Source organism: Pygoscelis adeliae, unplaced genomic scaffold (assembly GCF_000699105.1).
Source record: "Pygoscelis adeliae isolate BGI_AS28 unplaced genomic scaffold, ASM69910v1 Scaffold183, whole genome shotgun sequence".
NCBI lineage: Eukaryota > Metazoa > Chordata > Aves > Sphenisciformes > Spheniscidae > Pygoscelis > Pygoscelis adeliae.
This window is the reverse complement of record NW_008824536.1, coordinates 2159562-2174502: the sequence shown is the minus strand read 5'-3', so window position 1 is coordinate 2174502 and position 14941 is coordinate 2159562. Positions and strand designations below refer to the sequence as shown.

The following is a 14941-nucleotide window of genomic DNA, read 5'->3' as shown; positions in this document are numbered from 1 at the left end:
AGTGGGATGGAGTAGTGTTTTAGTGGTATCTGACAGCTGAGAAATTACTTAAAATGGTGAGTCAAAGAAGAAAAAGGTGTTTGTAGCACATCACATTTTAAAATGTGGTGGTTCTTTAAATGTGTGTGAAAGCTTCCAAACAAGTCTTTCTTGATCTGCAGGTGTAGCCCCCAAATAGCAGCATGGCAACATGTCTCTGCAGTTGCTCCTAGGATGCTTTGCTAAGTTTTTAACAATTCAGTACTTTAAGACAAGGGCCGTTGTACTAGACCACTACTAACACGCTTTACCGTGACATTATATGCCAAAGAATAGTGAGCACTACGTGTGTTGCTGGAAGATGAAAGAAGCAATGGACAACTGTAGAACAAATATATTAGGTGTTTCTTTGTAGGGCCCATGGGTACTTCATAGTTTCTTCTTGGATAACCTGATGTATGTCTGAAGTTTGCATATGCAAGCCCTCTTGCGCACATTCAGAGTTCTGCAGTTTTCACTTCTTCCTGTAGGAATTCTGTTAATATCCTGAAACTTTTTTTTATTGCTTGTCTCTATCCCTACTTGGCTTCCTTGAGAGAAATAATTAGACAGTTATTCTGTGTTGAGGATGTGCTATCTACTCCTATGATATTGTAGTGTTATTGAAAAGATTAAAAAAAACAAGGGGGGGGACTAATGAAAGGGTTTAAATTAATAGAAAAATGTAAATAGCTTGTCTCAGGAACGATTGGAAAAAAGCATATTTAGACCACACCTAGGTGGTAGACAGTAGAGGAAGTAATATTGTGGCAAAAGGGATGCTAGAATGTGGATAATTCTCTCTGGAGAATATTAAGATAAACCTTGTAGCTAGTGCATCTCAGATCCCTTCAGGCTTTTTTTTTTAACACCCAGGTTTTGAAATTAGATCTTTTAAAAAATAATTAAAGATACATATATATAGAATACGCACTTCAATGTAATTGTGTACAATAAGGGAAAAAACGCATACTTTAGACATGCTAATTATAAAAAAGCATAGGTGCTATAAAGGGGCTACCGTTTTGTAGTTTTAAAAAAAGAATTTTAGAATTTACTTTGGTGCTAATAAAAGATGTCAGATTGCATCAGCTATGGACCCACAAGGGTGGGTTGTTTGTTTGTTTGTCTTTTTAAACTAATGTATCTGTTAAACAGCAACAAGAAAGCTCTTCCTGTTTGCTGCTGGCAGTGTGTTTGAAGATGCTTTAGATGGATCTTTCCAATGAGGCAGAAAAATACATGATATTATGGACCTTTCTTATCTGATAGGCCTTAGAAAGACTACAAGCGAGGGCATCAGTTGCTTTTCTTCCTTCCTCACACAGTTTTAGAAACAGTATGGAGAACATAATGTCTATTTAAATCCAAGTAATATTGAGTTATGGAAGTATAAAAAATATTAAGACTTGCACATGTATGGGGTTTTTAATACCAATATAACTTTAAAGCTGACAAACTGATTTTATTTTGTAAATTTTCTCTTTTTAATCTCCTCTTCTCTGACACCTTTGATATCAGGTGTCTCCCCAAAGCAGATTTTTACAGCTGAGCTATCAATCTCTAAGAAATGTGGCTTCTGAAGGAAAGGCTGACACAATGTTAACTGAAGCAGTGACTGGATTCTGCCAGCTGATACTGTCTTAAAAGGTTGGGATGGTGAGAGGGATATATAGTTTAAGAGCAGATGGAATGTCCAAACTTGAGTTTATTTTGCTTCATTTTACTTCTCAAGTAAAATCAAGCAATGTTAACTTTCTCTTGATTATGATTTCTTAAAAGTGAATTACTTATGGTGCTATTGGGAAAATATCTCCTGTCTCTCAGCAGATAAAGAGCCTGCAGAACCTTTTTAGAAAGTAAAAATGTACTGGGCACAGGCTACATTTCTTTTTCCAGAGCTGGAGGTGACCACCTGAAGTTAATCAGGGAAGACATCCCCCCGGAATGAAGCTGGTAGCAGGTGTTAGGAATTAGTTATAGTTGGGAGAAGAAGTATGCTATTTATAAAAGGGGAGCAGTTCTGCAAGGAATCATTTTGAATGTCTTAAGCAGCAAACTGTTAGTTGTCTTTGCCCTTCTCTTTCTCACGCTATTTAGGGTTGGCAAATTTTCTTGCCTCCTTTTAATTTTTGATTGTGTTTGACTGTGTTTAAGGTAATGAATATCCTTTAAATCGATATATATGTAGTATCTTACACATTGCTGCATAGGGAAGTAAAAAGCATGTTACACCATGGAGTGCAGATACAGTTTCTTTGGCCAATTACTATTTGTCCCCAGCTAATCTTACTGCCTCAGAGCTGGGTGCTTCTGAATTACAAGTTTATGGTATTATTGGAGGATGGGGAAAAGATTAGCTCAGTTCTCTTCTCCCAGCCATACCTGTCTGTTTGAATGAGCTGGATTGCCCTTAGGATTTTCTTGAAGTGTTTATTCCTTTTGTCTATAATGACTCTAGTATGTTGAGCCCCCATTTACCTTCCTTTCTTACTTTGCAGGGAGATAAAGTCCCTTCCCAAACTTTGCATCTGCACAGATTACTGCTCTCAAGATGAATACAGGCCCTAAGTAGAACTGGGAAGGGGGAGATAAGAGTGGTGTAAGCAACCTGTTAGTTAGCATTTGCTGCCTGGGATGGGCTAGGAGAGACTGTAGCTTGAGCAGATAGTCAGTGGATGGAAAGAAGTGCGAGACAGATTTGCCATTTTGATTCCTCTTCTGTGGAAAGAAACCATCCAACTTGCATTGGTTTCAGTTGTGTTGTGGAGTGCTTTTCAAGATGATAGTGCTCTTGATGGCACAGATTTCTGAAGAGCAGGGAGAGAAGGATAACATTTATTAAGGGGAGGAGATTGTAGCCTAAGATATTTACTGGGCTTGTCTATCCATTTACTAGCACCCTAGTATTGGACTTAGCTTTCATTTGATTGTATGTGAAACGTGTAAGTCCCCCATGTTAAGTCTTAACAATTATCTGGTTGCTATATTAATGATAGTTTTGGAACCCTCATTATGTTATGCATTTTCTGACTTGATGCTTAGAGCGATTGAGGTTTTACTCTTGGTTGTGTGGAGAGGAGATGCACAGCTTCCATACCATATATATGAAACATTCTACTAACGGTCTGAAATAGTTTGAAATCATTTTGCTGAAGATGCAGAGGGAGAAACAGATGCAAGGATAGTTTGAGCTTTATAATATCCTTTATAGTCTGACTTCTGTAAATAAGATTCAGCACACAATCTTTTATTATACTGTTGCCTTGTCATGCTCGTATCTTGTAATCATAGAGAAAAGCAGGAAGGCTGATACCAAAAAATTAAAAAGTAGTTGAATAACCCCTCAGCTGCTTCTTTTCTGACGTTTTGCAATTCTCCACAAACCTTCTGCTTTTGTATAATCACAGTAAGGAAGCTGTTCAAATTACTGTTTTCATAATGTAGTGAGAAGATTCAAAGGCAAAGGGAGGGGAGCCTGACCTGTAATCACAATGCTTAGTAATGCCTTCCTAGAATTCAGTCAGCAACGCAAAAATACCTTGCCCGGGGGGGGGGATGAGTGAAGACAAGCTGAGCCAGCATAACCTCGGGGATTGGACACCAACATCAGCAGGGTGCCACTTTTAGAAGCATAAGACAGAATTTGTAGTCTTGCCTATATGCGGTATCAGAGCAGGGAAGCCACTATGGCAAAAGAGAAGGAAGGGACTCATTAAAAATATTTGTATTAATCGTGTGCTTTAAAGCCATTTAGATGCAGAAGGAATACAAAATGTTTCCTTCCCTTTTCGTTTAATCTTTACTCCTCCCACTGCTTAAAAAAACATATCTGGAATTCTCAGTAGACTTCTTCCTTCTCCCTCATCTGTCCCTGTGCTCAGTCTCTGTGTATTTACACATGAACAGAATTATCCCTAGTAGCAGATTCCACTTAGATATATCCATTGAATAAGCAGCTCATGGTGATCCAGAAAAGCTTTGGTGTAAAAAGAGAATATATTGATATCTTGATATTTTTCAGTGTTAACATCAATTGGGAAGACAGTAAAACTAAATGTCTTATTTTGTTTATGATGTTGCATCACTTCAGTATTTAGTAACCCTAGGTAGCTGTTTTTTACTCCAGTGAGCTAGATTAGCCTGATTACACTGGCAGGATGCAGTTGATGGATGACTGTCATTATCTTCTCAAACCTGCATGATACTTTAGGTATAGGAGATGATAATTAAATTTTCAAGAGACTACATTGAGATTATAAGATCTGAGTATTTTTTTAAAATGAGGAATATGTTTGCAATTATCAGCATGTTGTTACAGGATCCTCTCCTGAGATGTTTTATTAGCAACCCCTGATTTCCTTTAAATTGATCAAGAAGAAAAAATGCTCAAGTTATCATATAACACTTTAGATGTTGTTTTGGTTTTTTTAATTCTGATATGTTCCTCCTTCTGAAACGGACCAAAAATGTATCTGATCAAATCTATTGGTAATGGCTTGAAGATATACAGGTTAGGACAATATGTTTAATGAAACCTTGTTTGAGACAAAACACTAGAGAGGATCATAATTAATGCCTCATTTTCTGCCAGTTGCTATTGATTACTCATTCAGGGTCCCTTTGTTCTCAAAATGGTAACACTGTATTTCACATTACTATTTGATGATATTCTCAGGATGAGATTCTTTAACAACATGCTGATAATTGCAAACATATCTCTAGAATTTAAATTTAAAATGAATTTACATCATATGTCAGTGTTTTTCCAAATTCAGCTCCTATTTTGGAGTGCATATTCATTACAGTTTCCAAAGATTGGAGATTTGAGTAAAGTGAAATTCAACACTTTATATCTTGGTTGTATTTTTGGCTTAAACTGCATGAGGTGGAATTCAGGTAAATGGTCTTTTTGCTGCCCAAACCTCTGTACTGTACTAGTATCTCACAGAGCAATTATTTGTTAATGTTTTGATTTTTGTGCTAGGTCTTCCTTTGGAATCACAGTAACAACATACACAACTTAGCTGGACGATTTTGCACATTTAGCAGAGTTTGACTTCGTTTAAACTAGCTCATGCAAATTGTCAGGATTATCTATAAGGCAAGACGTGGAATATTAAGACACATTATATACGTGCTTTAAGTCATTCAAATGGCTCACTGAACAAAAGGACATATACGTGAAACTTTTACTCTACCCAGTGCAGCATTTCAAGTGTATAGTAAGGCAAGGAATGCACTTTCTACCTACTCTACGTAATTCTGAGAAATAGAGAAATGCCAAGTGAGTTTGTTTATGACTGTGTGGCAGGATAATGGAGGGATTTGATTGAGATGGGTGCTGTTGCATTCCTTCACTTTTACAAAATGATGTATCTAAGCTCCCGATTTTTAACTAAACACTGAAGTACTTTTTAAAAAAAAAACTTTAGACAGTTCTCCTGCCTTAAATAGGGACAGCCTGACTACCGAGACTCAAAGCATAAACTTTTTGAAAAGGAAGCTAATGCAAAAAAGCTAGGAAAAATAAAATCTAGTTGACTACTTTATTGGGGGGGCGGTTTCAAGATCGAAGTTTGCAGTTGGTAAGTTGCAGCTCTCATTTCACTGCCAAAGCAGCCTGCCTTATTATGCCAGCACAATGGCCCTGTCATAATCAGTTGCATATAATGGGCTAATGCTTTTATTCTCAACCATATTATTCTTTTGATAGAAAATAATGAATAATGTAAAGGCGCACAGTTGTGTTGGGATGGAACTATTGCATAGTTTGGCTATGGCTACACTAGGAAAATCTCAGTTCTTAAAGTGTTTGCTAATACGTTTGCATTTAAAAAATGAATGTGAATGAGATTTAGACCAAGAAGCACAAAGGCTAACTGCCTATAACAAATACATTTTTGAAAAGGTAAAGCCTTATATATGGTAGTGTAGTGTATGGAGTGTGTTTGTAAAACGTTTGTGTATTTTACAGGATAGCTTGGCTTTCCTATCTACATATAGCATAAATGTTTGAGAGCTGCAAGGAATATTACATAAGGACATCTGTAGGCCTTTCCTTGTCCACATTTCTTTTTTTTTTTATATCAAAGTAAGAAAATCAAAGAAATGTTTACCAACATGTTAGAATTCTGCTGGCCGGTGTCCTAGAAGTTCATTGAAGGCAGAGCAGTGTTTTGGCATCAAATTGTATCTTTGGGATTCTAAAGGTTCATAGAGTTGGACTGGGGAAAAGAAAACTTCCAAAGTAGTCAAACTCTTTCTTATTTTTATGCTCAAATTCTTTGCAAGAATCAATTTAAACCATTTAAAAATATGTTGAGTTAAGGAGCTTTTTTTCATCTCAGGCATACCATTTTGATATAAGCATATGGTTGATTAGCTTGTTAGTTTGAACGGAAGCTAACTTTGCGTGCACGTAAGTATAGCTGCAATACAAAGTTACTTGTTTTCTGTGACAAAGGTGCATAAATACACACACCCCCATATGTAGATATGATTCTTTTCCCCCCACCTCACCCTTGCAATGTTTGAATAGATGGCTCCCCTGCATTTCATTTTTATGAGACTACTTTTTAGGAAAAGGACCCCGTTAAAGCATTTGTCTGGATAGTGGCCCTTGTAAAAGCCTTTATGTTTTGGGTCAGGACATGCCATTTCCCCTGAGGCTGTCAAAACTGTTTCTTGTATTTGCTGAAAGGGATAAATTTGAAAAGTAAAGCATCCATGTTTACCTCTTTTTCTCTGTTCTCTTTGGAATCGGGCTTGCTGTGGTCTTAGTTGATCGTAATAAAAACCTTTTTTATTTTGTTTTGTTTTCTTTCTTTTTTTTAGGTTCGTTATTGAACACACATTCCTTAGGGTAAAATACTGCTTAAATAAATTCTTGTTTATTTTGAAGCAGGAAATATGCCTTATAAAATCCAAAGAGGCAAATTTTTAAGGGTGATGCCTGTTTATTTATAATGGAAATGCAGACAGGACTCGGCAGCGTTCAGGAGAATAACCAGTCATTGATTATTCTTTAGTAATTGGATCCATGCTTGGCAGATGAGGTTCAGAGTGAGCGTGAACGTTCTCTGTGGACAATGCTGCAAACTATGTATGTAAGCGATCCGCCTCTGTGCAGGGACCTCAAGCACTTAGTCAGGAGAAGCTTGGTGCTGATAATACAAAGCTTTTTTGCTATCCTCAGTGGTATTTTTGTATTCCTTTCTTTATGTGATGCCCCTAGGAAAGGATCAGTCCTAATCAATATTGCTTCTCAATTGGTTCAGACAGGCAGAAAAATCAATAAGCTGAACTAATGACATTATTTTATTTTATTTTGGAAGACTGAGGAACAATTATAAAATTTTAAACAGATGCTTCATTTGATTGTGGGAATGGGAGAAGAGGGTTGTGTGTTCTGGGGTTTTTTTTTCTTCCCCCCCTTTTTTTTTAATAAAAAATTCTTACCCCAACACAATATAGATCAGAAAACTTCTTTAGTGTGTTGCATAGCTTGAGATTTACTGCGTATGTATTATATTACTTATACGCTTTATGTTGTTGTAGTAGCCATGCTGCTTTGAAATTCAGGGTCCAATGAAAATGTCAAGAACTGGAATGCTTAGGACGAAAGCAAGGTTGGCAAATGTCGTGAGGTAAAGGTTGGAGGTTAAGTCTGGAAAAGATACAGACACATGCCTTTTGGAATGGCTTGGTAGAAGTGAATTTAAGAGTTTTTACTGGTTTGGTTGGGTTTGGGTTTTGGGGTTTTTTTGGTCATCCCCCCCCCCATGTTAATGAATAAAGGAACAGAGGAACTAAGAACCCTCCCACCCCTTTTTTTGGAGCCGACTATGGATCCCGTTGCATTTCCAAAATTGCTGCCAATGATCAGAAGGACATGCTGGGGGGGAGTGGGGAGGGTTGTCTTTAACGTGAATGGGACGTAGTTCCTAATTGTGTTTGACAGCTGCTCTGAGCGAGCAGGGGCTGGACTAGATGACCTCCAGAGGTCCCTGCCAGGCTCAGCGGTTCTGGGATTCTGTGAGTGGGACCTTGCTTCAGCTACTTGAAGTGACAACTGTCGCAATACTTCCTCCCCTTCCCCACGGGCGATGTAAAGAACTTTTCCTTCAGTCCTGGGTATTCTTGGGCTGAAGGTCAAGTCTTGGGCTAAGTGCAGAACTGGTTTCATTTCTTCTTTTGGACAGTGTGGGTTTGGAGGAACTGCTTTTCACAAAACATTGCCCACGTTTCCTGCACAGCGTTCAACGCTAAAACTCTAATAAATGTTTAGAAAAGCATCTTTGCTAAATTCAGACTTATACTATGTAAGCCAGATATTCTGATAATCATAACGTTTTCTGCAAAACAATAAACTCTTAACTGTTTGTCAAAGGCAAAATTAGCAAATCTTGAAACAGTCTACAAGCAGATTTCCCCCCAGTGTATTTTCTGTATACTTTGTTTAAAGATCACTTCACTCCTTATAAGGGTATCTCATTTCAATATGAGTTTTGTATTAACAATTCTTATTTAAAGACTATTTTATTGTAAGAATAAGAATGAAGAAATTGAGTTGAGGGGAAACTTTATTTTTATGACTTGACATTTTTAATCATAATTAACTTTGTTCTTCAAACTGTATGATAGATTTGTAAGAAATAGTTAACACTCTTGGGCCCTCCTTTAGTTTGTAACGAGGTGACTCTTTCACATCCCACTCTCCTCAATTAAAATATAAGGTTTTCATGCTCAAATTAGGCTTCAGGCAAGTAAAAGATAGAAATTTCAGTAGTGATATGATGCAAAACCAATTATCTGGAAAAACACACTTGAGGTTATTGCTTTTTTATATATATAGTCTGTAACTTTATATGAACTCTGGCTTTTCTGCTAATCCCAGTGCATTGCAAGTTAGAAGGGATTTAGTAGCTTACTGAGAGCCACGTGAGTTAGCCTCACCTTTCACAAGTCATCACACCAAAACAACCAGCTTGAATGATATAATGTAATCCAAAAAATACGTTTATGAATGAGGGTATTCAGGCCTTAGAAGGAAAGGCGAGGAGAGCCAGGAGGGAGCAATGGCCTCTGCATGTATTCCGGTGGGCTGCTGTAGCCCTAGAAGGCAACAGTGCTAGAACTGTTCCTGCCATGATCCAGTCTGCAAGCGAGCTTGTTTGACAACCTCTGGAACCTGCGGGTGCATGGGGAATTTGTCGCTGAGAGCGTTTTGGGGGAAGGAGGAAAGTTGGCTTGGGAGTGGTGGGGCTGAAGGAGAAACTTTAACCAGGTGGCACCTCAAGTTTGTTTTGGTATAAAAGTTAATCCAGCCAGCAGTTTCTGTCTTAGCATTATCTGACAATTGAAATGTTACCGCAGTTTGAATGTAGACAAAACATAACTGTTGCCCTGCCATCCGACAGCTGTGCTTTACCCCCTTTATAATGGGAAGACTGCACTACGTAATGACCAAGTATGAAGAAATCAAAGCACTTGTTTCTGAAGGCTGCTGATTCCGTGGTGACCTTAAAACACTGTCTGATTTTGCAAATATTAAAAGCAAAGTGTCTTTAGCTATGTATAACACAGAATGGATGCTGCTGTATGAGGAAAGCTGTATGCAACAGCCAGGAGTGAAGCGGCCGTGAATGCATTTTTACTGCCTGGTAGCGTTATGTTTTCTGTAAAAACAGTTCTGTGGGTTTCACTCCAAGTCTGGGGATTTTAAGACTAAAACAAGGCAAAGCGTAGTATCAACCATGGAAAAACTATGTTCTCATAAATCACCAACATTCATTTTAGTTTCACAGAAGAAATCCAAATAATGTGAGGCCAAACAATATATAATGCCCTTGTTAAATGTTTGGAATGTTTTTGTATTTACTGCATGAAAAGGGAACAAAAAGGGTAGGGTTCAACTACACTGTTGGTTTGACGTTTTAAAGATGTCATAATTTTTTATGTTCTGTGCATTAATCTAATCTGTTACCTCTTTTGAGGTATGCAAATGTCTGCATTTGATTTTTTTGGACAATTATTCTATGTTTTTATGAATGTCACATAAGTCTGGATTTCTAAGTATGTGCTAAAACCTAATGTCACACTATAAACTCCTAGCAGTTTTTATCTATTATGTTTATATTGTGTAACAGAAGAGGTGTTACATTGCAAACTAAACAAAGTATTATGATTTTTGTTTAGAATTCAACTATGAATTCATTCTTTCAGATGTTTTAAACTGAAATGGTTGGGTTTTTTGAGGCTCACAAGCCAAACTTGCTCTGCCTTTCTGAATTATGCTCTAGTATATTCTCTGAATACTAATTTTAAAAAGTCAACATTTTTTTTTAATTCTAACAACTTCACTGAAAGCCCGGTAAATTCCTATAAATGCTAAGAGCAGTATGTGTGGTTAATAGTTTGTTAGCCTGGTATATTAACAGCTGAGTTGTTATAGAGCTTAATTTTACTTTTCTCTGTATATTTTGCAGTCTAGTCTGCTTCGGTCAGATATGGGGCTTGGAAGTCCAGGTCAGCTGTCATCCTCGGGAAAACCTGGAACACCCTACTACCCGTTTTCTGGCACAAATCAGCGCCGAAGACCACTTCATGACTCACCAGCTCTTGGTGAGTAATATAGTCAGTTTTTAAACTTTTGTTCGTGATGCATTTCTGCAGACTTTATTATTTTCTTTGACAGTTCATTTTATATACTTGGAGATTGCTCTGTACTGAGCAATTCAGATTACAGCAAACTGCTATATAAGAGATAAACCAGATTATTAACATTTTCTTTCAGATGCTAGTTGGGATTCAACGCTGGTCAGTATTGCTTATAAAACAAACAAGGAACTCCAATAAAACCTTTAATTGCAAAAGCAATAATGACAGATGGATAGGAGCTGATGACCAGCTGAGTGCCCTTAACCCATGCCATCATTAACTCTTGGAAATGCCTGACCTTGAGGTCATTACCATTATTTAGTAGAGGAAAGACACAAAGGGGAAACAATTATCCTTTTATATGCTAAAAGTAACTTCATTCAGAGCAATATATAGTTCATTGTAATCGGTTCAACATGCCTTTAAAGTTCTTAGCAATTGGAGACTAGTAGTTTATCCTAAAATCAAACTTACCTTGCAAAATATGCAGGCAGGAACTTGCTTAAAAATTGTTATAATCCTATGACAGTATTAATTTTTTATTCTGGAGATACTTAGAGATAAATGGAATTTTCCTGCTTGATCATAGTCAGTGGTAATATTTCATAGCTCTAAAGACTTTCTATTGAATTAGGGGATCAAGAATGAATCAGATGTTCTATTCTTTCTGCTATAAGACTATCACAAATAATTGGGTGTGCGAGTTTTAAAAAATTTTTTTTGGTATAAAAAGAGAGATTGTAACCTGATATTCTAGTTTAAAAGCTACCATATTTCAATGTTAGCATGTCATGTCATTAGGATTGTTCTAGTTATATGTTTGATTTTTTTAATGTCCCTCATTCTGTATAGCACTTCTATTCCATAATAAAATCTTTTTTGTTGGAACCATATAACTTAAACCATACTTTACCCAAAATAAGATTTCATCAAATGCAAATTGTTTCTTGAAGTAACTTTAACTAGAACTGCAAAATCCTTAGGCATTAAAATAGTACTGAACATGCTTGAAACTGTTTTTTTAAATCTTTGATTATAAAAACACGACTTTGGAACTTTACCTGTGTGTGTCTGTATGTATGTATTTTAAAATACTATTTTTGTATAACTTTTTAACCTGTTGTCAAGACAACCGCTGTTTAATCTGGGGTTGTCTGTCTTTACAAATATTTTTGTAAGTATTCACGTTCTTCAGAATATGAGAATCAAATGCAGCAGTTCTTCAGATCTGTTTCAGAAAAGGAACAGTCTGAGGAATGTTCAGTGAAATTGTTTGCCGCTTGGAGGGGTGTTTGAACTTTAATAGAAAAGAGTTGGGTTTTATAATAATAATATTAATAATAATTAATATTATTATTACTAAGTTTTAGCCCCCTTTGAATCGGTTTTAGTGAGAAACTACTATAATAGTAACCTGCTATGATTTTGAGTAACAGGGGGGCTGTTAGAGCATGACTTTGGGTGCTGAACAGAGTGTGATACTGATGTGGGCAGAAAGGTTACGGTATGAAGCAGTCATTGAGGGACAATCCTAAATGAGATTGTCTGATTTCTATTAGTTACTCGAATACGAGATTAAGTTAGTTTCTTGTGCGAACTATATAGTTTGGTAGGTTCCTGGTATTATTAAATTAAACAAAATGAAGCTGAGTGCGGTTTCAGAGTAGTACTCCTATTTATTTTTTTCTTTGAAAGAGAAGCTCAAGGGATGTAAACCTGTTCAAACTGGTACAGCGTGATATTCCTCTTTCTGTCATGGCTGAACCTGGGGGACTGTAACCCAGGACATGGCAGGTGGTCGTTACAAATTTATGGGAATGTTTTTCCAAAAATGCCAGGAAAAGGAAGTCACTTTTGTCTCAAGTCTTGTTTCCAATGGCTTGAGAAAGTATGCCTGAAATAATTTTTTTTTTTTAAATGAACTAGTTAAATGTTGCAAAACTGCTGCCTGAGAATTTAAAGCAAACTTGAATTATGGCCATTTTATCCCCGCGAAGGAGTTGCCTGACCAGGATTTTAACCAACTCCCTTTAAATTTGCTACTAAAGTTCATTGAAACCAACCAGTGTTCCCTTCCAGGTGACACTTTGAGTGCAGTGTAAGTATCTCTTCCAGAAGTCCTTTTATTTTCTTTTCAAACATGCCCTATCGGGAATGATCAGAGTAAAGATATCCAGCAGATATTCTCACCTTATCTCACCTTTATCTTGTCATATCGTATAATAAAATTGTGATTAAGTTTTCTGAATGAAAATAGAAAAATAGGGATTTTGTATTTTGATTGAAGACTCCATCAGTCAACTGTAGAACTGGTAATCTTGCCAGATACTCGTCTTCAGAACATCAGTTAACTTCTAATTTGCATGCATACTGTTCAGACTAATTTTATTAGCAGCTGACTAAACTGGTTCAGATTCTTGATTTGGGTAGTGAAATTGCTGGGTACTTTTGTGGTGTTACAATATTTATTGGTAGAAGGAAGCAGGTATCGTACTTCCAACCTTACTATTACATGCAAATTTGAGTTGTATTGCCTTTATTACTTAAGAAAAGTAATTAGGTCATTGGATTTGCTGTTTATTTACAACCTTGGTATAGTCTAAAAGCTATAGAAATTTACATCATGTTAGTACTTTTAGAGTATGAATCATACTTTAACATGCCATAAATTCCTTTTTGATAGTTTTGTCTTTACTCTGAAGTGCAGAAAGGGAAAGCATTTCTCTTGCTAATCAGTCCCGTTTTCCTGCTTATATATATCTAAAAATCTTACTTTGTTTCTTAGCAAGTGTATAAGGGCATCAGTGTAGCCTTCAGTGTTAGTGTTCTTAGGAATAACTGCTTTCCTTATGGAACGAATTGAAAGTAATTATTTAGCAAAGCTTTATTTTAGAGAAGAACATTGGTATGTTACATATTTAAGCACATTCTTGTATTGATGTGAAAGACAAATTTCATTGGCACAGAGCAAAAACTGCATGAAATTGGAAAATAAGAAATCCATCATGGAAAGAAAAAACTGTATAGCGTAGCTATTTATTCTTTTTCATCTGTAATGTAGATACTTGATGAAACGCTGGTTTTTTTTGTGTACAGATCCTCTACAGACAAAGAAAGTAAGAAAGGTGCCCCCTGGTTTGCCTTCTTCTGTAAGTACTACATTTTTTACTTATAGTAAACAAATTGGGCTCTCTTTACCTGACATACATACAAATTACTTAACTTTAGCATTAGGAAGGCTATCCGCTGGACATGAACAGCTAGGCTAGGTAATTGGGAGTGGTTCTGGAGGACTAAGTACACATTTGATGTGGAATTTTTAGATTTCATAGCAGTGATTTGTGGCTTGCTCATATGCTCCTACCCACTTGTCCCTGTCATTTGAATTCCTCTCTTGGGAAGAGAGCTGGGCCAGGAGCTGTCAAAGAAGATCTCCTGTACAGGTCTTTTGATGTTTAATTAGTCATTATGTTGCTGAACAGGAGGACAGACAGAGATTAATAGCTGAGAATCTTAGAAATTTACATTTGTAATAATCCCAGTGGAGCTGAAGACATTAAGATTCGGAGGACATGTACAGCTCAGCTTGCCTCAGTAGGACTGAGGTTATTAATATGCATAAATCACCGAGTCAGATGTTCATTGTGAAGCCCTGGTGGATTTTAAAGCCTTCATTAAGCCTTTCCTAACTTCAGCCTAGCATCAGGAAAGCTTTCAAGCAACTAGTTTGTTGATCCCTCTTTGCTTGAAAATTTATCCTTCGAGAATAAAGGGCTTTGATGAAAAAGGTTGGAAGGGTTTTGGTGGAAAAATCATTAATGGCTGTGATAATCTAATGCTATAGGGGTGTTTTGTGGTATTAAATATGCTTTATTCTTAAAAGGAAGAAAATTGTTTATAAATGAATCTGCATTTAAAAATCCACGTGAAGTGAAAAATCCCCAGTGAAGTGAAGGACAGAATTATTTTTTCCCCTGCTCAGAACAAACAGGAGGGGAGGGGGGAAGCTCCACTGCCTTGCGGGGTACATCTCTTTGTTGTGTAAATGGATGTTGGGCTTTTATTTGGCAGTACTTAACACATGGGCGCAGGTGCACTTGGATGAGTCATAACTCAAAGCCGGATAGGCTGAATAGAACATACTGCACAGGCAACAGTAATATAGTGGGAGCAAAATGGGTCTGATCTTTTTATTTTGTATTGAGTCTGAAGTACGGATGGTGTCTTCTAGTCCTTGCATCTCCCCTGTTCTCGCCTCCCT

General features: G+C 36.9%; 1 protein-coding gene across 2 annotated transcripts in view; it reads left to right on the top strand.

Annotated features, from left to right (window-relative positions):
• The window catches only part of TCF12 (transcription factor 12), a 182359-nt gene that overhangs the window by 111368 nt on the left and 56050 nt on the right, over nucleotides 1-14941 (top strand). For both annotated transcript variants that reach the window (XM_009321587.1, XM_009321588.1), the window contains exons 8-9: nucleotides 10509-10644; nucleotides 13777-13829. In XM_009321587.1, coding sequence (XP_009319862.1) covers nucleotides 10509-10644; nucleotides 13777-13829 — 189 coding nt within the window. The remainder of the gene's footprint in view (nucleotides 1-10508; nucleotides 10645-13776; nucleotides 13830-14941) is intronic.